This window comes from Brassica napus, chromosome C1, assembly GCF_020379485.1.
Source record: "Brassica napus cultivar Da-Ae chromosome C1, Da-Ae, whole genome shotgun sequence".
In the NCBI taxonomy this organism is placed as follows: domain Eukaryota; kingdom Viridiplantae; phylum Streptophyta; class Magnoliopsida; order Brassicales; family Brassicaceae; genus Brassica; species Brassica napus.
Genome location: NC_063444.1, coordinates 43568783 through 43592417, shown reverse-complemented (window position 1 = coordinate 43592417; position 23635 = coordinate 43568783). Strand labels below are relative to the sequence as shown.

Sequence of the window (23635 nt, the reverse complement as noted above, 5' to 3'; positions counted from 1 at the left end):
AAAGAACAATCATACCTGATTTCAATTTCAATTTCAATATCATCCTAACATGAGATTCTAAGTACAATTGCAATCAATCAATGTGATTAGGTTTAGGTATGAATACAACAAGGCCACACGGCCATAAATATGATTATGTCTAGAATAGTTTAACCTTTATAGTTTTAGATTTCAATTTTAAACAATCTAAACTAGATCATTAGGGTTTTAGTTTAAACATGCAAATCAATTCAGATTTCAAGATTCAAGTTTAAACAATCATAATCATAGTTCTAGGTGATCAATCAATCAAACAAAGTTTCAAATTCCAAACAATTAAAATCGATTTTTCAAATTAGGGTTTTGGGAATTCGATTTGATCTTAGATCAAGGTAGTTTAATTTTGAGATTCAAAAACCTTCAAGGTTCTGATTTTAATTGATCAATGGATCAAATCTCGATTTTAGGGTTTGGATCGAACTTATAGAGCTTCGATTTACTCATAGGGTATTGATCTATTATCCTATGGCTTTCATCTTTTTAGAGATTATATTTTAGGGTTTCAATCTTTACAATACAACCAGATTCGATTCATGTTTTCAGATTTTGAATTACCTTTAGGGTTTTGAAGATTGTAGAACCGGACCACCAAGAGAACCTCGAGCTGGACGATCGGACGTGAGCTGGAACAAGCTGGAACGCGAGCTGGAACGAAACGCGTCTGATCGGGAACGCGAGTTGTAGCTGTCCGGGATGCAAGCTGAGAACAGATGGAGCTGAGGCTGAGTTCGTCTAGTATCAGGAACGCCTTAGGGTTGGGGCTGATCGGATGAACACGAGCTGGAACGCTTGCAAGAACAGATTAGGGTTCCAAAGCAAATCGGCGCGCACTGTATCGGTGCGTAAGGGCGCGTCAGTGGTCAGATCGACAAACGGTTTGCACTGACTGATTCGTCTCGGCAAGAGCTTCGATTTGATATCTTGATCGTTTTCTGGGTCCTTACGGTTTGGGAAAACGACATCTTTGAAGTTCCAGGGCAGATTCCTCTTCATTTAGGGTGTTTAGGGTTTTTAGTGATTTTGGTTTTAGGCTCAGGGTGTTAGAGACTATCGTGCTGATAACGTGTTGTAAAACGAAGGTTTGAGAACTGAATGTTTCTATCTATCATTAATAAATAAGTGTTCCCTTATATAGGAGATTACAAGATAAGTAAAAAGGAAAGTATCCAAAACCTAAACCTAATAGGATTGGGAAAACTATTAATACATAATAATGGAAAGATAACAATTACAAGGAAAATGAAAGATGGTTTACTTTTCTCCAAACCGCCTCTCTCTCTCTCTAAGTCGTGGCCGACTCTCTCTCTAGGTGTATGGACCAGTTATGGACCGGGCCGGTTATGGACATCCACTAATTGATTTATAACAATTTTAAGCTTGATTAATAGACTTACTTTATTACACAGAAAAATCATCATCATAACTAAAACTAAAACGAAAACTAAATAATATTATACAACATAATTAGCCAAGTTTGATGATAACTTGAGCATGAACCACCATTTTAGGGGGAACCAGCGGGTGTCTCAGGTTCATCGTCTGTGCCTTGTACACCAATCTCAGCTTTTAGCTCATGCTCATCGATCCTGCTTCCCATGTCATCTAGTGAAGCCATTACCAAAGTCAAGGACATTACAGGTTATGTAAATGAACAGCAAAAAAGCTATTCACTCTCTCAGATATGATCAAAATTTCAAAAAGGTATAATCTTAATAAAACCTCTAAGACCAATAGGATATTGTTTGTGATGATGGAGTCCTGGAACCTGGAGTGCTGTAAACACACATGTTAGCACCCATTCAGTATATACTTTTCACTATAAAAGCTAGCTAACTCAAGAAGATGAAAAATCACAAACCCACCAGAAGATTTTGATCCACGTTGCCATCAGCTTCAAGTATTGATGAGTCAGTGATGGCAAAACCTTCATCTTTCATCTCTCTCGTCACTCTTGCAGCCTCCTTAAACATTCCAGAATGTAGGAAACATCCAAGAAGAGTATTATAATTGATACCATCAGGCTTAATCCCAGATTGCTTCATAGCTTCAAACATATCAATAGCCAGCTTTGGCACACTTTCTCTAGCAAAGCCGTTGAGGATGATATTATGTGAATTTACATCCTGGATGAAGCCATTTTCTTCCATCTTTCTAAGCAACAAATTAGCTTCATTTATCATACAAGCCTTCACCATTCCTGACACAAGCGCATTGACATCAAAACCACTTCCCTGGTCCTTGAGAAGATCCACAACAACAGCTTCCCTGAGCTTTCCATGTTTTCCGAAATGTTTGATCATCACATTTCAGAGATTCTCTTTATCTTCCTTAGATAGCTCAGTTTCCTTTCCAAGAGTGTTTATGAAGCTGCAATACGCTGGAGGAAAAGGTGGGAGACCTCCCTCATCCATCTCTTCAAGAAGCAATAGAGCCTTGTACACTCTATTTCTTTGACAATAGCCATCTATAAGGACTGAGTAAGTTTATTTAGTAGGGAAACACCATCCGCCTTCATCTGATCAAACAAATACATCACCTCTGAATCAGGTGCATTGGACTCAAATAGAGTCTTAATCAGAGCATCGTACGCATCAATGTACTGCCACACTCGGAAGACCTTTGTTAACACCTCCACTCTACCTATTTTGCTCAAAATGTTAATCAACTTGTGTACGAAGACGAGATGAGGACACCTCAACCAATCTCTACGAATGTTCTCATACAAACCATATGCTTCTTCTACGTTCCCCACTCTGACAAATTCGTGTATCAGTTCCGCAAAAGTAGAAAAAGTACCAGTTTGTTTCATCTTTATCTCCTCGAGAAGATCAAAAGTTTTCTCAACCGTACCGAACTTAAAGTATAATCCCAAGAGAGCGATGTATACACTCTCTGTCACATCAGAACTATCATCAAGGTTCCTAGCCTCTTCTACGAGGCAATGTAGAAAGGCCATGTAGGTGGAGCGGTTAGGTTGAAAGTTTCCACATCTACCAGCCCACTTGAAAAACGTAATCTTGGCAATTATGTCAACGTCCATGTCAAGAACTGAACAAACAAAGCGATTATCCACTCTATGTGCATAATCAAGCAAGTCTTTCAAGTTTCTCCTCCTTTCGAAGCTTTCCATTATCCTTACAACGGGCTCACCCAGCACCTGCACTGACCTCTCCCTTCTAGCCTGTCTCGAAATACCAACCTCTCAACATCAGTCTCATATTCTGGGAAACATAAATGTTACAGTGTCAAAACCCATTAAAAAAGGCAAAACCTTTTTTTTAGAAGTCCTTTAAACAGAGGAACAAAGTGTGCAGATTTTTTTTACCTGTTAGAGAAAGGTGAAATCTTGATGGTATAGTAGTTGAGAATCTTGAGACAAATCTCTTCGCTAAAGTGGATGGAACCGACGTCATGTTGTAATCCATCGCAACTCCACACAAAAAATTTACTCCTCCGGTGGCCCACAGACAGAACAGAACAGCGGCGGCTTTAAGCTTAACTAAACTAGTTTTGGTCGGGATGTTCAAGTGGGCCGTTTTGGGCCTGGTCTGTTAAATACGTAACAATACCTTCTTCTTCAAGTAACCAACTCGTAGTGACCAGAACGCAAGATCACATGGATACTAAATCGGGACTTTCTTGCTTCCTTTTATCAAAGCCTTGGATTTAGAAAACAATCCTAATCTGTTTCACTGTGTCTGTGTTTGTTAACATCACTTGAAACAATGTATCCAGCTAAATTGCGACAGTGCCTCACTTCCAAGAATACTCAAACCAATCTACAGTTAAACATCAACCCAGCTATAACCCGGGCCGGGGTCTTGTGCAGCCCTGTTTTTTTTTTTTTGATAAAACCCTATCGGCTGATCCGGTCAGCCTCGGAAAGAACGCATTTAGTGATACATAGTGGACTGGTTACCAAACTGCTTGATCCGAGTTTGGAATACTTTCTGACTAGTGTCAAGGGGTGAACCGATCATCTGTTACGATCCACCATGTAAACCACTTAGGCCAAAGCCCAAGCCCAAGCCCAAGCCCAAGCCCAAGCCCAGACCGGCCAAGTGATGATAATTTAGTTCCTGAGGGAATCGAACCTAAAACTGCTGTGGGTATACACCAAATCCCAAAAGATTAACCATTATGCTACCACCACTTGATTAAAAACTCTCTGCATCTTCCTATCTTTTGACAGCTGAATAGGTGTTGGATATAAGAACAAAGCTTCTTATTGTTCCTCCAAGACCCTGCATTTTTTTTTACTGACTTCCACATACTTTGGTCTTTTATCAAGACAAATTTAATTGTATTAGATTTTCATATATTGTTTAGTTTGAGCTTCTTTCTTCGCAGCCATTGATCATGCATTTATACGTTTGCTAATTGGATTTTTTTCTTCTTATTATATGTTTTGATTTATGCATTTTAGCGCAATTCTCCTAAATGTTTTGAGTAATTCATATATGAATAATAATTTGAGTTTTTTATTATTCTTGATTACTATTAACAACTAAAATGTGGTGAAAACATTAGTGTATCATAATGTTATTTATTTTATGTGGTATAGTGATGATATTTTCACACAAGGACATCATAATTGGATTGGGAAGCTAGGGACTAAACTGAAACATCTATTCTGAATTATTTTAAATTATCATTTAAGGTTAAAAAATTGAAGACACAAAAAAAATCTAAAATAACATAACTGGAAACCTAAATTGATAAATAAAAGCCCAAGATAAGTGGTTGATAGATAGACGTTACATCATGTTCACATTTTATGTATTCCACCATGTTTTTGGGATTGTTACATTTTGCAAATGCATATAGACATTTGCAGACACGGTGTAAAACACCAAGAACATTGGAGATTACATTAAAGAAAATGTCTGGAAATTTTTGGGCAATTGAAGTTGCATACTCGGAAAAGATTTCAGTGAGTATAGTTTGCGGCCTAGTGAGAAATTAGAGGAAACTTGAGATGCAAGTAACAAGTTAGCTTCAATACATTCAGGTTGTGGTTTTAGTTTTGCACAAAACCTGTTGTTCCAAAACAAAAGTTGCATCTACTGATTTGTTGTTCTAAAAATTGACAAATTACCACCCTTTATCACTCTGATTTGAAAAAAACAACATTTATCACAAATTCAAAAACTTTATCACAAGTTACCTGAGCTGCGTTAACCAAAACAAATGGGTAACATTTGGGTTTTGCCAAGAGTAGCAACTTGAGTGACCAAAGAAGAGATGGTGTTTTCTAAAACTCCCCTGAAGGCCTTTCTCTTGAAAAGAAAGAAACTTGGTGAGCTGAGACTCGGCGGAGAGAAGGTGAGAATGGAGGAGGAGAGAGGGTCTAGGAAAAGGATTACAAGACTTTATGTTTGTAGAAACAGACGCGAAAATCTCTCAGAAGCCATGGATTAGGTTTTGGAAAAGACCTAAAGGTTTTTACTCTAGGATTGTTATAAAAGTTTCTACTTTAGGATTGTAATAAAGTTTAAAAAATTTGTATGAAGGTTACACGGTCGAAGCTTCGGCACAATAGCTTAGTTGTGTATGCCGTTACATCTATTAACAAGGAAAAACAGCTTAGCCCATTTTGTCAGTTAACAATGAAGAAGATGAATGGTTTTTGCAGACAAAGAAATGGTACAACTACGTAGACATCACTAGGTGGATTTTAGTAATCACAAATCTGCTTCCATCTAGAGTTTCTTCCAACGTATTCTTTGAGATAACCTATTCAATGTAATCGGTTCAACTGTACCAAACCAAGATCATTTTTTTCACCTAACCAAGGTCAGTTTAATTTTAGCTTTTTTCTTGGATTAACATCGAGTCAACAACTGAAACCTGGATATCCGTGTACACGCATGTAGTTAAAATAGTAGGAATGATGACATATCATCCAAGTACTTGTCGCTATTAACCTATAATATAGCTAAATCGCTTTTGTTGGGAAATCTTCTTAACCCCAACATTGTTTTTGATAGCTGGATTGTGCCTTTGCCATGTGGATATATGTGACTTTCTCTTTTCTTCATTACTGAAGTAAGGGAATCATATTATTTTTGCTCAATTTTTGTCTTTCAAGATCTAAACTATTTGTTTGCGTTTGGATTGATTTTAATTTCCGTACGCTACTCTAGTGATTGTTTCTTCATCATCTCTCTCTCTCTTTTATTTATATTTTTATTAAGTTTATTTCTATTTCTTTGTAATTCATGATGTCTATGACCTAATATTTAGTTTGATCATGGTTAGATTATAGTAGGATGATTTTAATGTTTAATGATAATGATTTATGTTACATTTTGTTAGATCTTTCATTTACATTATTTTATGCTAGTTTTTAATTTAGTCATTCAGATTCTAGATCATAAGGACTTTAAAGTCTCAATTGTGTTTGAGGAATTCTCTTGAAATAATTTTTTATGATTTTTTCCTTTTTAACCAATAAAAATGATATAAGCGTGAATTGTGAACTTAATGGAATTATTTATTATTGCATATTGATTATGTAACTAGCATATAGAAATTTTCAAGTGGGGGTTTCTTGTTCTATGTTTTAAAGTGGTGTTTTGTATTTAAGTTCCAGTAATATCTGATTTTAACTGAAAAAGTAGATATTTTACAGTGTGGTAAAACCGATACTAATATAACATAGGCATTTTAAATCTTATCTTGGCATATAGCTCAAAATCTTAATAAAAATTGGTAAACATTAAAAAGAGAAAACTCAATTTATCAGAGACATGTATAATGTCACATCAGCTTCGAAAAATCATTTTTCATAAATCAAAGATTGACAACTTCATTTCTCATTATCTATACTATTACGTTGTCCATATCATCAATACATGTTTAGATCAGTTGGTAGAACATAAGGCTCTTAACCTTGTAGTCATGGGTTCAAATTTTCACGGTTGGCGAAGTCTTACATTATGTAATATGCAACACACGCTAATAGAAAACTCTCAGTTCAACATTTAACAGAACCAATTCTGTCTAGTTACAAACCAAACTACGACCACTACAATAACATATATATACACTGAAAATGACAGCAAAGGTCAGTTTCATGTGTTTAAAATACGATCAAGAAACTATTCACAGTTTCACCAATCCAACATTTTTGTCGTCATCAATCATCACACCAATGGAGAAGCCTTTGAGGTGCATTGTTCTGTACCGAAAGTGATTACCATCACAGTAACATCATCATGATAATTCTTTCTCTGTCTAGTCTGAATGTTCATCAATTCTTCCAACATGAAGCCTACAATCATTTTTTTTAAGGTTGTTATAGATAACTAAAATTGCAAAGAAAAATTAAGCACTTGAAAGAAGATACTTGCCAACACAAACAACATCTTTATCAAACAAACCATGAATGGTAGCTACAAATGAAGCTATCGCCTCGTTGTTGCTGAAGAAATTGGACAAACCATCGCTTGCAACTATAACAAATTGTTTCCTCAAGATATTGGCAATGTCGATATGAGTTAAGCCTTGTAGTAGTAGAGAAGATCATCACCACCAATTCAAACAACTTTTCATCAAATGAGATACGATGTTCTTCTATTTTCCTCTGTTGTTCTTCCATATTTACATGCTGCAAAGCTTGAAAATCATTTTCCCTACCACCCTTCAACAGTGCTTGTCATGTCCGGAGAAACTCTTCATATGATTTCTCATAGTCCTCTCTCACTAATGACCTTTGTTGACTATTTCACTCTATTCATTTTTCCTAAAATGTTAATACAACACAAGGTTATGACATCAGCTCATCGAGAAGACATTTGGATAACCAGCTATATAAAAATTTTAAAGTTGCCAAAGATCATGCACACAAACACCAAATTTAAGTATTGCCATAAAACACATAAATGGAAATATAGAAATTTCAAATAAGAAAGAGCAACTTAATATATTAGATACTGCCCAAATTGTGCCTTAAAGATCTAAACAATTATCTAGATGTTGTTCGATTGTTTTTAATCTTTTATGCTATTTTAGTGCTTAACTCTTCATCATCTTTCTGTTTTATATATTTTATATATTTTTTCATATGGTTATGTCTATTTCTTTGCAATTCCTAATGTTTAGGACCTAATGTTTAGTTTAATGTTTAGTTTGATCACTGTTAGATTTATAATAGGTTGATTTGTTTGTTTTTGATGATAATAATTAATGTTACATTTTGTTATATCTTTCAATTATATTATTTTATGCTAGTTTTTAGTTTGATCATTCAAATTCCAGATCATAGAGACCTTAATGTCTGAATTGTGTTTGAGGAAAAGCTTTTAAATTAAATTTTATGAGTTTTTCCTTTTAACCAATAAAAGTGATATAAAGGTGAATAGTAAACTTAATGAAATTATTTATTACTGAATATTTGATTATGTAACTAGCATATTGATTATGAACCCTGAGAATTCCCATGATCATCGTTCAGATTTTCATGCAACGTATCTAGAGCACGAGTAATTCTAAGCTTTCCTTTGATTTTTTCCAACAATAACGATCATCAAGATGTTCAATTGTTCACTCAAGAGCCTAGCTTCTTCGATCCTTTGATAGTTGAACAGCTTGCAGCTTCCTTATTACCGTTGGATGTCGCTAGCACAGCTCTGCTATCACCTAGATTCATGTTGCGAAGATACTAAATCCGGTCTTTCTTCCATTTCTTGCTCAACCATCATTCTCCGCCTGAAACAGCGCACGGTTTTAAGCAGTCTAACCCTCCTTGTCTAAACAAATCAAACGAAGAAGAGTTTGACAACAATCCCGATTTCTCGCAAGGCTTTGCTTTCATTTGGTGATCAAGCAACTGGAGGTGAAACACAATGGACTTATACAAAGCATCATGATCCCTTCCATTGAATCCATCATAGATGGCGAAAAACTGTGACAGTGTCTGACTTCCACGAATACTCAAACCAATCTATCAGTTAAACATCGACCCAGCTATAACCCGGGATCTTGTGTAGCCCTGTTTTCTTCTGTGTCGTTCTAATACTCTCAGCATCTTCCCATCTCTCAACAGCTGAATAGGTGTTGGATACAAGAACAAAGCTTCTTGTTGTTCCTCCAAGACTGTGCATCTTTGTCGACACTTTATCCCCAAGCTCCACATTCTTGTACGTCAAAGAAGCAGAGAGAAGTGTACCCAACACATTTACGTCTGGCTTAAACGGCATCTTGTTGACAAGATCATAAGCTTCATCCAGGTATCCGGCACGAGCTAGGAGATCAGCCATGCAATTATAATGGTCTATCCTTGGGGTGACGTTAAAATCTCCGCGAGACAGAGAGCTGAACACTTGTCTCCCTTCATCCACAAGTCCTGAATGGCCACAAGCAGACAGAAGAGCAAGAAAAGTCACATCGTCTGGGCTCACACCTGCGTTTCGCATACTATCGAACAGAGAAAGAGCTTCTTTGCCAAGGCCATGGTTTCCAAATCCAAACATCATTGTGTTCCACGAAACTGTATCCCGCTTATGCATCGTGTCGAAAACTCTCTTGGCGACATCGAGCTTCCCGCACTTTGTGTACATATCCATCAATGCGTTACAAATGGTTGTATTAACAGCATAGCCGTGAACAACACAGTACCCGTGGCAACTGAAACCGTGTCTCAAAGCAGCCAAGTGAGAGCAAGCGGTCAGAACACCTAGCAACGTTGTTATATCTGGACCAACTCCAGAACATTTCATATCACGAAACAGACACAGACTCTCTTGGGCGCGACAGTTCTCAACACAGCCAGAGATGAGAGAGTTATATGAAACAATATCTTTCAAGTCAATCTCACTAAACTTCCTATAAGCATCACATAAGCTTCCATACTTGGCGTAAAACGAAATTACGGTGTTTCCAACGGTTAGGTCTGAGATAAAGCCAGCTTTAACCGCGTAACAATGTACGCATCTCCCTCCATTCACATCTCCAAACCTCGCACAACCCATCAGAATAAGCCCAACGGCCACCGGCGTCACAACTGCCACATCTCCATGATCCAACATCTGCAAGAACAATCCCCCAGCTTCCATCATCATCTCATTTTCTATGTACCCTCCAATCATAGCACTCCATGTCACCTCATTCTTTAAACAGTTCGAATCAAAAACTCTCCTCGCGTAGACAATGCACTTGCTTTTCGAATAAACATCCAAGATCCCCGTCTTGAAAACAACATCATCACTAAACCCCATTCTTATGCAGTACCCATGAAGTGACTTCCCTTCTTTCAAAGCACAACTAGACCTTCCTAATGCAGGAAACATCCCAACGATGGTGGATAAATTAGGGCTCAGCCCATCTCTTCTACGCATATCCTTAAACAACGCAATAACATCAGCTAAACCGCAACACAAAGAAAACCCAGAAATCACAGCGTTCCAAGCAACAACATCTCTCTCCGGCATTTCGTCGAACACCTGGATGGCCATATCGAGTTCCCCACATTTAGCATAGAAATCGACTAGGGCAGTACACACATACAAATCAGCACTAAAGCCACTACCTTTCGCATGGGTATGTATCAGCTTCCCATCTTCAATCGCTCGCAGACCAGCACACGCCTTTAGGGCAAAAGGGTACGTGTACTTCGTGGGCATAACGCCTGTACTCAGCATCTTGTAATACAAATCCAAAGCTTTCTCCGGGTGATCGTTCGATGCGTAGGCTTTGATCATCACGTCCCACGGAATAGGATTGGTTCTTGGGTGAGGAATTTCATCGAACGCGTGGCGTGCAAGTTTTACTTCGTTGCATGAAGCGTAGAGACGCGTTAGTTTTACGAGCACGGTGGAGGAAGTGAGCGTGAGAGCGCGTTTGAGAAGGTGCTGGTGAATGATCTGACCTAGGATTAGATTCTGTGATCCGATACATGAGTCGAGAAGGCTTAGAAACATCGTAGGAGTAGGATTTAAGTTTCAGGTGCATCGGCCACTTACCAAGTTCCCATCGAACCATTGCGAAATCGATTATTTCAACCAATTTCTTGGTTATCTCCGGTTATATTCGGTTTGTAGAATTTAATCACATGTGGGTTTATACTTGGGCTTTACGTATGTGCTCAAACAAAAACAATACACTACTATTGTTGTGTCCACTTTTCGCAAGGATAGAGAAAAATAAGAAACACAAAAGGTATAATTTTATAATAAAGATTTTAACACATAAAATGAAATAAATTCACAAACACGATTCAAGAAGAGATCATGTTTTTTTTTTGCGGGAACTGAAACTAAAATTTCACTTTCTTTCTTCATTCATTGTGTCCCAAGCAACTTTCTTTCCCATTCATTGTGCAACACCACACATAAGTCGTTCTTTAGTTTCCTTTCTTCTACCAACTACCGGGGAGGAACTCTCTTACGGCTCAGTATCTCTTGTTCCTTGAGACGGTGTTGGAACCGAGCTAGCCTCGCTTGGAGACTGACAAGCCCTGCTGCTTTCTGTGACAAGACAAAACTCTGTTCCGTTACATAGTTTTCTATCATGCTTCCTGGTTAGTCCACCTCCGCTAGAAGCTTCATTTCCTGATCAAGATATGTTAAAGAAATTAACAAAGCCATGATAATCTACAATCTAATAGTCACTTAGTTATGTTTACTTACCTCGCGAACAGTCTCCATTGTATCCTCGATTTCTTTTCGGTGTGCTGCTATTAGAACTTCCTCTTCCTGAACCGAAGTTATCATAACTATCAGTATTAAGTTTTCTACCATTGCTTGTTAAGTGAGTATAATTTCACAGTTAAATGATGCCGAATTGAGAAGCTTAAGAACTGGGACTTGGACTTCTCCGAGATCTTTACTGCTGAAGACCTGATCGCTGACCAATTTCACGATGAGAATTAAACGGCCTTCACGGGCTAACGTTTGATCGAGGGAAAACTTGACGGAGTGATTCCTCCAGTTAGATTTCGGTTTATACGATTGGTTTAGTCTTGAGTCAAGTCTGTATATAAAACACACACTTGTACATTTTTACTAGTTAATGAGAATGATATTATTTACTCATATGGTATCACAGCTATACATTCTCTAACAAACTTTTCACACATTGTCATCTTCATCGTTTCTTCGTCGGATTCTCACCAGAATCTCGCCGGAATTCATTCATCCTTCCTCATCAACTTCGATTCGTACTCCTCCTCACTTTCCTGTGCGATTTAAGCTCCAAATCAGCTGGATAGGATTCAATGGGAAAGAGAAATTGCAAATAATTAAATCACAACAAATGTGTTTCTAGTGGATAGTAGAAGATTTAACACTAGATAAAATAAAAATCAGTCTAAGCGGTTGATGTTCATTTCACAAAAACAAAGATATCAATAGCCGATTTATCATCCACATTTTCTTGCTATGCACGATAACCAACATTTATTGCAAGTAAGTCGAAGAGAATTTTTTCATACGAATCACTGAACCAATGTTGTTGTAACTGAATTGATATCATTTCTTTGTTGGATTCAGTGAAAAACGAAACCGAGATGCACCAAATGAAATAAAATGTTACTCCCTTCGTTTTTTTAAGATGAGGTTTTATAACTTTCACACAAAATAAGGCATCTAGTACAATATTTTTTTTTCTATTTTTTTCACCAATTGACTTTCATCTTTTGCAAAACACCTTAGAGTAGAGTTGTTCCATTTTGAAACTTAAGTTTGTTGACTAAGAGAATAATACAAAGGCACATAGATAATATGTCATTATATTTTGCATGGATTTCTGAAAATGTCACGTATTTTTGAAACATAAAAAAGATTCTGAAGTGTCATTTAAAAGGAAACAGAGGGATTTTTGGTTGGGTTTTCAGAGACATAAATTGGAATTAGCAAAACAAATAATTTTAAGTCAATAAACACCAAACATTCATTTTATGTTATTTTAAAATCATTCTCATAACTTTAGAAACTTACAAACTAGAATAGAACCCAAAATTAGTCACTGCCTTTTTGAGATTCTTAGACTTGGAGAAGAAAATGCTTTAACATTCCAAAATCTCAATTGTTATTTTTGGCGGATTCATAGTGGAGGATCACAACTTCTCCCTCTTGTAAATCATTCTTATATATTCAATACAACATCTCTCTACGAGCTCAATGAGATTAAGACTGTTCACTTTAAATCCATTTACCTTATATACATGTTTCCAGTATATAGTTTTTCAAAGAACTAAATGGTTCAGTTAAAAACTAAGAAAAAGTATTAGATATGGTGGTTACCAGAAAATCTTCTAAGCATATAAAGTCTTGACTGATGTCATGATTGTCATCTCTCAACACTTATATAAAAAACAAATTATTTCACATGATTGAACTTTTGGAACTTCAAAATTTGAATTAATAGAAGATAACATAATAAGTGTTAAATAGAGAATCATTTAGAGTTCTAACAAACAAAATAACACACCTGACAAAACATGACCAGTACTATTCTCTAGTCTCAAATTCTTTTGTCTTTGATTATGTTTCATATAGGAGAGAATCGAAACCTGATATAAATCACATCATCCTCAATGTATGCATGAGTGAAAGACACAAATACAAACCCTCCAAATATGTAGTATTTTGGAAGGTTTAGTGTTTTATACCTTGATATGTGGTTTACCTTCATACAAATGATAACAATTTACATAAATGTGATGAAAAATAATCAATATCGTTAATAATAACAAGTGATAACACTTCTCATAATAATTTAATCAAGATAGTTTCATATGGTTTCTTCATAGAGGTGGAATGTCTGAAAAGACAGTGGAGACATATCTTCACAGAACTCGTCGCTATCAACCTCTAATAAAGCCAACTCACATCCGTAGTTAATTTTCTTAACTCTAGCCTTGTATTTGATAGATGAATTGTGGCTCACCACATTGATTAATGTGACTTTCTATTTTCTTATTTACTAAAGTAATGGAAACATATTATGTTTGCCCAAATTTTGTCTTTCAACATCAAAATAATATTTTGATGTGTTTGGATTGATTTTAATCTTCATACAATACTCTAGTCATTGTTTATTCATCATATATCTCTTATATTTTATTAATTTTTATTATGTTTATGTCTATTTCTTTGTAATTCATGATTTTTATGATCTAATATTTAGTTTGATCATGATTAGATTATAGTAGGATGATTTGAATGTTTGAAGATAATGATTTATGTCACATTATGTTAGATCTTTTGTTTGTATTTAAGGTCTCAATTGTGTTTTAGGAAATGCTCTTGAATTAAATTTTTTAATGATTTTTGAACTTTTTAACCAATAAAAATGATATAAGGGTGAATAGTGAACTTAATGAAATTATTTATTATTGCATATTATTGGTTATGTAACTAGCATATGGGAATTTCAAGTGGAGATTTATTGTTGTGTTTCAAAGTGGAGTTTTGTATTTAAGTTCCAGTAATATCTGATTTTAAATGAATACAATAGATATTTTACAGTGTGGTAAAACTGATACTAATATTACGTGTCTCTTTTATATCTTATCTCGACATATATCTCAAAATCTTCATAACAATTGGTAAACCCTAAAAGGAGAAAATTCAATTTATCAGAGACATTAAATTATACATGTCACATCATCGTTGAATAATATTTTTTTCTCATAAATCAAAGATTCAGAACTTCATTTCTCATTATCTATGCTATTAAGTTGTTCATATCATCAATATATGTTTAGATCAGTTGATAGAGTATAAGTTTCTTAACCTTGTAGCCGTGGATTCAAATTTCTAAGGTTGGCAATTCTTACATTATTTAATATGGAACACACAACAAGTAGTACTTAATCAATTAAGAGAACCAATTCTGTCGTTTTACAAATTAAAGAACGTCCACACTACAATAACATGTACACTTAAAATGCCAGCAAAGATCAGTTTCGTGTGTTTAAATACGATCAAAGAGATGATTTATAATTTCACCAATTCAATATTTTGTCGTCATCAATCATCACACAAACGGAGAAGCCTTTGAGGTGCGTTGATCTGTACCGAAAGTGATTACCATCACAGTCACATCGTCATGATATCTCCGTCTCCATCCAGCCGGAACATTCATCAATTCTTCCACGTGAAGCCTACAATCATTTTTTTTTAAGTTGTTATAGATAACAATCATACAAATCCAAACCCTTTTCTGGGTGATCGTTCGATACGTAGGATCTGATCATCACGTCCCAGGGGATGGGATTGGTTCTTGGGTGAATAATTTCGTCGAAAGCGTGGCGTGCAAGTTTTACTTCGTTGCATGATGCATAGAGGCGCGTTAGTTTGACGAGTACGGTGGAGGAAGTTAGCGTGAGGGAGCGTTTGAGAAGGTGCTGATGAATGATTTGACCTAGGATTAGAATCTGTGATCGGATACATGAATCAAGAAGGCTTAGAAACATGAGGAATGAAATTTTAAGTTTCAGGTGCATCGGCGACTTCCCATTTGAAGCGTTGCAAAATCAATTACTCCAACCAATTTTTTGGTTTTCTCCGGTTATATTCGGTTTGTGGAATTCCATGGTTCAATCACATTTCACTATTTTTGGGCTTATATTTGGGATTTATAATGTGTCACAAGAGCATGAAACACAAGAGTGAGGAAGAGAGCTTTCATTCCCAAAAATCTAATTTTGTAAATATTTTATATTTCTAATTTACTGATAAATAAAATAAAAACAATACACTGCTATTGTTGTGCCCACTTTTTGAAAGGATAGTTAGAGAAAAATAAGAAACACAAAAGGTATAATTTTATAATAGATTTAAAAATAAAGTGAAATAAATTCACAAACATGATTCAAGAAGAGATCACCATATTTTATGCAGAACTGAAACTAAAATTTCAATTTCTTTCTCCATTGTGTCCCAAGCAAACTTTCACACTTGACAACACCACACACAAAAGTCGTTCTGTAGTTTCCTTTCTTCTACCAACTACCGAGGAGGAACTCTCTTACGGCTCAGTATCTCTTGTTCCTTGAGACGGTGTTGGAACCGAGCTAGCCTCGCTTGGAGACTGACAAGCCCCGCTGCTTTCCGGGACAAGACAAAGCTCAGTTGCGTTACGTAGTTTTCTATCATGCTTCCTGGTTGGTCTACCTCCGCTAGAAGCTTCATTTCCTGATTAAGATATGTAAAAACAAAACAAAGATTGAACAAAGCGATGATAATCTCTAAAATCGAATAGTCATTTAGTTACGTTTACTTACCTCGCGAACAATCTCCATTGTATCCTCTATTTCTTTTCTGTGCGCTGCAATCAGAGCTTCTTCTTCCTGAACCGGTGGTTATCATAACTATTAGTATTAGTAAGATAATCTCTTGTCGTAGATGTTAAGTAACTATGTTACCTCCAGCAGTGCGTCAATGTTTTCATCAAGCGAAGTATCAGTTTCATACTGCCTTGAAGAAGCTTCGCTTGTGTTCTGTCTATAGTTTGTCAAGGTAGGGATATCCGATGACCTGACATCTCTTTTAGACAAGTTTTGTGGTGGTCTGTCTGGTTTTTCTTCCCGCCACGCTTTCCCACGAGGTGGTGACACTTTCTTCACTTTCTCTTCACGGTCTGAAGTCTCTTGCGGATATGAAGACAAGTGGTTCCTCTGACTAGCGGAGCCACCAAAAGAACTGTTGTTCGTCTCTGATCTCCCTTTGTCCATTGAGATTGATGGGATTCCACTTTCCTCTCGAAAACTTGTAGGTTGTCTGAAGTCAGTAGTCGAAGTAGTGTAGCTTTCCTTTTCGATCCTCCTCCCTGTTTCCTGTACATTCACTTCCTGTGGAGGCTCAAAGATATCTTCCACATCGTTTGAGGCCAGCAAAGCTTCCTTGTTAACTGGAGGCATTGAATTGCCAGTTTGATCTTTCCTGCTGTTCCCACTTTTCGATAGACTTTTGACCCTGTTTATTCCATATATAACAAACAGGTTAAGAAGGGCTGGAACTCAGAATTAGTCTAACGTTTGTACAAAACATACCGATCAGCATATCTTAGTGTATTGAGGGTATGTTCACACGATCCTACACTCGGAGAGATGCAAGAGATCATCACCGTTCTTGAGTTTCCAACGAACGAGTCACGGAGCACTTCGGTTAGTTTGCTTCCACGGAATGGTATATGTAGCTGGTCATTGTCCAGCGCACGTATACATTCCTTTAGGGCCAAGAGACTCTTATTGATTTCCGCTCCTTCAATCCTAAGCAAAATCAACCGTGAAAACTAAAGATCAAGATTGTGGTGGTCCTAAAGTAACATAGTGCCATCCCATCAAACACACAAGTCCAAAAAGAGGCATAGAAAAGAGCATCCTTACCTTGTTTGGCGGTCATTGTCTGTGGTGTCTGCACCTCTTTCACTGCCAGCAAGGTCAATGAAAGAAATCTTCCCAACAACTTTCCCAGGCAATTCCTTGGCATCATTGTTTTTGCGTCTAGTTTCTTTTACCTCAACATGCTTCTTTACAACAAGCTGTAAGATAGCATGTGATCTAGAAGATTCCTCATTTGCTCCAGTAGACCCAGTGCTCCTTTCTGCATTTCCTTTCTCTATGAAGTCTTTTACAATTTGAACATCTGAAACTTCATACTCTTGCAGGCCAACAATGCAAACTTGTTGTCTACCATCTTCTCGCATGCAAAGTTTCCTGCTCGACAATAACTGAGTGATTTAGACAACTCAAAACTTCCATTTGCAATTGTAGACAACAGATGACAATATTTACAATTTCATAACATCTTTTAAGGGGGCCAAATAATTTGAAGACACCAAAATAACAATTCAAAGCATAAAGAAAAATGTATATGCTAAAGGAAAAAACATAAAATGTCTAAAATTATGACTTAAGCAGAAATGAGAAAGAAAGAGAAAGAACACTAACTTTCTCTCACTGAGAAGATCAAACAGCTTTCCGCCATATATCTCAAAATAGCTGAGCCACAATTTAAACCTCTGATTGCTATATACTGGTTGACGCAACAACCTCATTAGATCTTCAACAGCTCGTATGGGTAGTGGCTTCATTGTGTATGTCTTACCACTACCTGAATAAAGCAAAACATCATCAGGGCCATCAAATGAAATCAAGAAGAAATATTATCATCTAATATCTTCGAATAAACATTACTGCCATTGCGTACCTGTTTGACCATATGCAAAACATGTAGCTTTTGTTCTCTGGAAAATAATGGGAATTATCGGCTCAATCGTGGCCCGATACACCTGTTTAAGGAAACAACAAACAAGATCAACGCAGAGTAAAGCTTTTAAAAATCTACAAAGCTTGGTGTCCATTCATAAATCTGTCACAGCTCAAGGTTGCATCATGTACTCCTGCTAGAATTTGTTATGGACTTCAATACGTTTGATTATTAAATTACCTCATCATTTGAAACATCCTCATCTAGAACAGCATCAAAGCAGAACTCATGATTTTCCACATAAGCTGTCAAATCGACCTGCACCAACAAGATTATGATTCTCTCAATATCAGATGCCATCGTTTAGTTATTTAACTGAATCATGCCATTATTATCTTCAATGAAGACTACACACAAACCTTCAGCTTGGGCTCATGGACAGTCAAAGAATTATCAGACACGGTCACGACATCCTCCTCTTTTCTAGCTATTTCTTTCTTATTTAGGGGTCTTTTCCTTACCTAGAGAGTGAAGACAGCAAACAACGGTTCTCAATGAGCCCTAGTCATAGTGAATGTTGCTTAAAAAACAATCACGTAGTTAAGAAACAGTTACTGCTCAAATGAATGCCTTACCACTACTTTAATCTTTGCTACACTGGTATTTTCTTTTTCACTCTTAGGCAATGAGCCCAAAGGTTCAGCATCTGTTTGTTGCCGTTGTTGACGATTAGCTGGCAAATTAAAATCTTCTTCAAATTCTTTATTCACACTAGGCATGAAAGGTGACGGCTCAAAGGGTTCGGTAATCACATGCTGCAAAATGAAAGAAAAATGAAATACTACAAAACAATGAATTGATAAATTTCACATGGATAAACTCATCCGTTAAGAACTAGCAAATGCAATCGAAATTTTCAGAAGCTTTTTCAACGAAATCAATACTATAACTGCCATCTCTCGCTAAATCCTATTCCTATTCCTTTCGATTGCATGCTCACCAAGCCAATGGATTAGGTGGAACACAATATGATAATGTAAGATTGCTAGTTACACTACTATCGACCGAGATGTAACTCAAGAACAGACAATGAATAAAATGTTTTGTTTTTCTAATCTATGTGAACACTAATGAGCATAACTATGAATAAACTCTGTACTAGTTCTTCTTCCAAACGTACCTCAGACAGCAGCTCTGTATCATCCATTGCATGAAGATCCATTAATCCAGCTCCAAAATCACCTCTGAACTCGGGTGAAAAAAATCCTTCCGAGGAAGGCATAGCTGCCGATGCCTGAAAAGTTGGTGTATATGATTCGGAAGTCGACTCCCCGTTAAAATTAAGATTTCTCATTAAATTGAACAGTCTTTGCTTCTCTTCAGCAGTCTGCGCTCCATAACCCTAGCAGATACCGCAAAACACCACAAAGGAGGCTTCAAATTCCCGTTCATACAAACAAAAACAAGAGCCATCCACAGGAGTTTCTATAGCAAAGAAATTCACCTATAGAAAGAGACATTACTAACATCCCTGAAAACAAACATGATGCGTATTCACATTCCCATGGATGGTAAAAAAATTGCAACTTTCCAAGCTCAACTAATATACATAAAAGAGAAACAATCCTACATCATCATGCTTAGGATGCAGCGAAGCAATACCAAAACCTGGCTATCTGAGTCTAATACAAAATTGTCAGACTTTTACCAACTAGAGTAATTCTATTGCTCCGTGAAACATATATTCCAAGCGCAAGCAAAATAAAAATTGACCAATCAAAAGAGAAATTACCAACATCCTGAAACAAACATCTAACATAATAACTGTTCTCATTCACATGGAATGTCAAAAACATCCCAAGCTCTCTCCTTGAGATACATTACGACAAATATACATAAAAGGAAGGGACACAATCCTACATTCGTCTACCAAGACTCGGCTATGCGGGTCTAATACAAAAAAGTGTCATACTTTTACCAGCTAGAGTAGGCCACAACAGGAGAACTAAAGGCATGCAAGTTACTGGAAGATTACAGAGAGAAAGAATGACGAATACCTGCATGAGAAGGTTAGGAAGATGACGCTGATCATTATTGCCTGTGGAAGCAACGGGCGACCCCAGATGCTGCAATCCAGCGGATTGTAGCCACCGTGCCATGACAGCATCTCCAGCGTCATTAGCGGGTCCCGCATCGTAAAGCGCCGTCGCGGCCGCAGCGTTGGTCTGCTGCATATGGCCGCCCATGTGGCGCTGCGATCTTCTTTGAGGAGCCAACTTGGGAGATCTGATAGAAACAACTCTTTCATCCCAAACCAAAAACAAAAATCAGATATCAAAATTCAATCTACAGAATCTCTGATCCTCAATCGAAGGGAAACTCACAATGTGGAGATTCAAACATGAAAGCAGCAAACTCGTTTCGCTTTCTTCGAATCTGAAATTTCCACCGATGGATTTGCATCAGAGAAGCCGAGACGAAGATCGAATTAACAACAAAAAGAAAAAAATGTAAGGGATAGTTACCAGAGGGAAACGAAGACACGCAACGATTCGATTAGAGATCTGCGATTTGAAAATACAATCAGATCCGATTGGAACCCTAAGCGATGCGCAGAGAGAGAGAGAAAGCTCTGTTCAAAATTTTCTTTCTTCTACAGGCGGAGAGAGAGAAAGAAAGAGAGGCGTTGAAGAAGATTTGACAAAGTGTTATAAGACCAAGTTAAAAAAATATATTAAATTAAAATTTTTTTAAAAAAAAAGTCGAAGCGTTTAAACTTTTTTTTTTAAAAAAAGTGACAGTTAGAACATCCTTTAACTTCAGAAACATTTACTGATTTATCCTACTTTTATAAATTGTGCTATCTAGTCCACATCATTTTTTAAAACAAGTCCACACGATCTTCTGTGAAACGGCATGGGTTATTGCAGTATGCTTGCTGTCTTATATGTTTTTTGTTTCTACGATATTGTTGAAATCAATCTTTGTCATCTATCGGTTTATTTACATTGAGCTCAGTCATCAATGATATATACTAAACAAAACAAAATAAAAGGAAAATTTATATGGTTTGAATCATTCCTTATTTGACCAAATTGCATAAACTGACAGGATATTGATTTGGACCATAGATAGTAATACTATGGTACTCTCTCTAGATGACAAATGACATGAGTTTTCAGTAGAGGTATGAAATTTGAATATGACTATCGTGCTACACTTCTACTATCATATTGATTTGGACAACAGTAGTAATTGAGAGATGAAATTTTGAATATGTCTGTGGAAAATGACATGAGTTTTCCTCGACATGAATGCCACAACTTTGGGAATTTTCGTACATGCTATGATTTAATATTCTTATAACCATTGTTCTTATATTCCTTTCATATTTATTTTATGTTGTTGACCCATTTGATCTTTTGTATTATTGAAGTCTGAGTTTTGATTTCCAATTTTTTTTTGCAATGTGTAGATGTATCATGCATATGTGTGTGTATAAAGAATTTAAGAGCTATAATATTTGTTAATTTTGTTTGTGTGGTGTATTATCCAAATATAATATACGAGAACAAGAATATTCAAAAGTTGAAAAGTGGGACAACAAAGCTTGTGGGTTACTTTCTTTTGAATCAAAAAGCTTTGCTTTATCCTAAAGCATTTCGATCTAAAGGATTTCTGGTTTTAAGTAGCAAGTGAAAGTAGTTTTTTCTTTATTTTCTCCATTCTAATAGAACTGGTCTCTTGTTTTGTGCAGCTTTTACATAGAGTACCTCACCTTTTAAGATTAACAAGTGACCACGTGAATTAATAATTTGTTTAAAAGCGAAGGAACAAGTGAACTCTAAAGAAGATAATGACTTCGAATACAATTAGAGGCAAGAGAGTTGGAGCAACGTCAACCCGACCAAATCACGTTTCCTTTTACTTGAGACACAATATTAACAACACATTTTGGTTGTCATCTCCTCTACACACAGACAAAAACACATACATCAAATTATGTTGAGCAACTAAATGAAGCTTCAAGAAAACATAATATTCTACACTAAAAAATGCTCATAACCAACATTTTCTCAATGACGGGTAAATGGGATTATTAAGGAGAAGAAGAAAAATCAAGCATGGATGGAATACTCGTAAATTGTAAAAGTTCAATTGGCAACAACAAGTGACGTTTGCTATTGCGTCCAAGGTCCACATTAGTGATCGTGCATAATAACTTGAAACCAAGAAGATATAGAATTATAACAAAAAGGATGCACGCGTGATGGAATGCCATAGGAAGCATTACGGAGATGAAACACACTTATGTTTGCTGAAGACAAGATTGATTCAGTTACGGTATGAGTTCACAAGGCTTAAACTAGACAAGCGAAGTTCAACTGATAGTAACTGATAATCAGACCAAATTACATGGGAAAACTGTCAATTCCCTTATAAACTTACCGCTACCATGCTATTCATACACGAACTTTTTGATCAAGTTAAAACATCATGAACTAACTCAAAATTTAAATTTCACACAAATTATTAAAATGTGGTCAACTACTACATAACCAGAATCAATTTCGGTTTTATCCACTTGTGTTGACGTGGCTGGCACATAGTCAATTGATTTGGTTTAGTTTGACACATATTTAACTTTTTTTTAACCAGGGAAAAGTGAAACAACGTCGTTTTGATATTTGCTAAAGTAGGGTGAATCGAACCTACCGGTCACATATCTCAACTCTCTCGCTACTTCACCATCAAATCACGATCAAAGATGAACAAAACGTTTGTTCGGGATTACACTCAGATCTGATTCATGCCCAACCACTCTTGTTCCTCTTCTCTTTTAACTCAATTTAACAAGATCTCTCGTTGATCTAAATGTTTTCATTTTTATGATGTCAAAGAAGATAAACAGTTAATCAAAAGATAAATATAGAAGAGATCTCTGGGTTTTCATCCAACACGAACGATATTTTTTGATTAAGACGTCAAGAGATATAGATTAAAACAGTGAAAAACTGAAACTTCTCTGATTTAGTGATAGTGTGGAATCGAAATTGATTATTGGATTTGAGTTTGATTTTTCTAGGTTTTGCCTTGATGGGTTTCCTAAGGAAGCTAAACGATGGTCAAGGAGAAGACTGGAACAGTCCGGCGATGAAGGTAAACGGCGGTGAAGGAGGTAGGAGACGTACACTTTTAAGTACTATTATGTTGTAACGAAATTAATAAACTTTGAAGCAAGTGGTTTACCTTTGACGTGATTGTACGTTATTTCATTTCACTTTTCTCAGATTAGTTTTTCTTTTTCAATAGGTGTCAAACTAAACTAAATTGACTATGTGGCAGCCACATATTGATTACAATATAGTAATTGGCTATATTTTAATACTGTGTGAAACTCAAACCAAAAAAGAGATAAAAATCAAAGACGCAAAAAG

At 36.3% G+C, this 23635-nt stretch overlaps 2 protein-coding genes and 1 pseudogene across 4 annotated transcripts; all 3 read right to left on the bottom strand.

The window, feature by feature from the left end:
* Positions 1 to 1398: 1398 nt before the first annotated feature.
* On the bottom strand, positions 1399 to 3818 carry LOC106428904 (annotated as a pseudogene).
* A 4584-nt stretch (positions 3819 to 8402) lies between these two features.
* Positions 8403 to 11192, bottom strand: LOC106428897 (pentatricopeptide repeat-containing protein At3g16610-like). The gene has a single exon (XM_013869650.3). The coding sequence runs from the start codon at positions 10959 to 10961 to the stop codon at positions 8994 to 8996; it is 1968 nt and encodes a 655-aa protein (XP_013725104.1). The 5' UTR covers positions 10962 to 11192; the 3' UTR covers positions 8403 to 8993.
* Positions 11193 to 11197: 5 nt separating this feature from the next.
* Positions 11198 to 20927, bottom strand: LOC106428945 (kinesin-like protein KIN-13A). Of its 3 annotated transcripts, none has more exons than XM_013869691.3 (14): positions 20723 to 20927; positions 20582 to 20633; positions 20255 to 20498; positions 19378 to 19599; positions 18833 to 19012; positions 18617 to 18718; positions 18438 to 18515; positions 18198 to 18279; positions 17939 to 18101; positions 17375 to 17704; positions 17039 to 17257; positions 16412 to 16961; positions 16271 to 16336; positions 11198 to 11591 (listed from the first exon to the last, which is right to left on the bottom strand). In XM_013869691.3, exons 3-14 carry the CDS (start codon positions 20441 to 20443, stop codon positions 11562 to 11564), a joined length of 2211 nt encoding a protein of 736 aa, XP_013725145.2. In that variant the 5' UTR covers positions 20444 to 20498; positions 20582 to 20633; positions 20723 to 20927; the 3' UTR covers positions 11198 to 11561. The 3 variants fall into 3 exon arrangements, with proteins under 3 accessions (XP_013725145.2, XP_013725143.2, XP_048602157.1); XM_013869689.3 differs by lacking the exon at positions 11198 to 11591 and adding an exon at positions 15794 to 16181; XM_048746200.1 differs by lacking the exon at positions 11198 to 11591 and adding an exon at positions 15794 to 16181 and having other exon boundaries at positions 20255 to 20483; positions 20723 to 20922.
* Positions 20928 to 23635: the final 2708 nt, after the last annotated feature.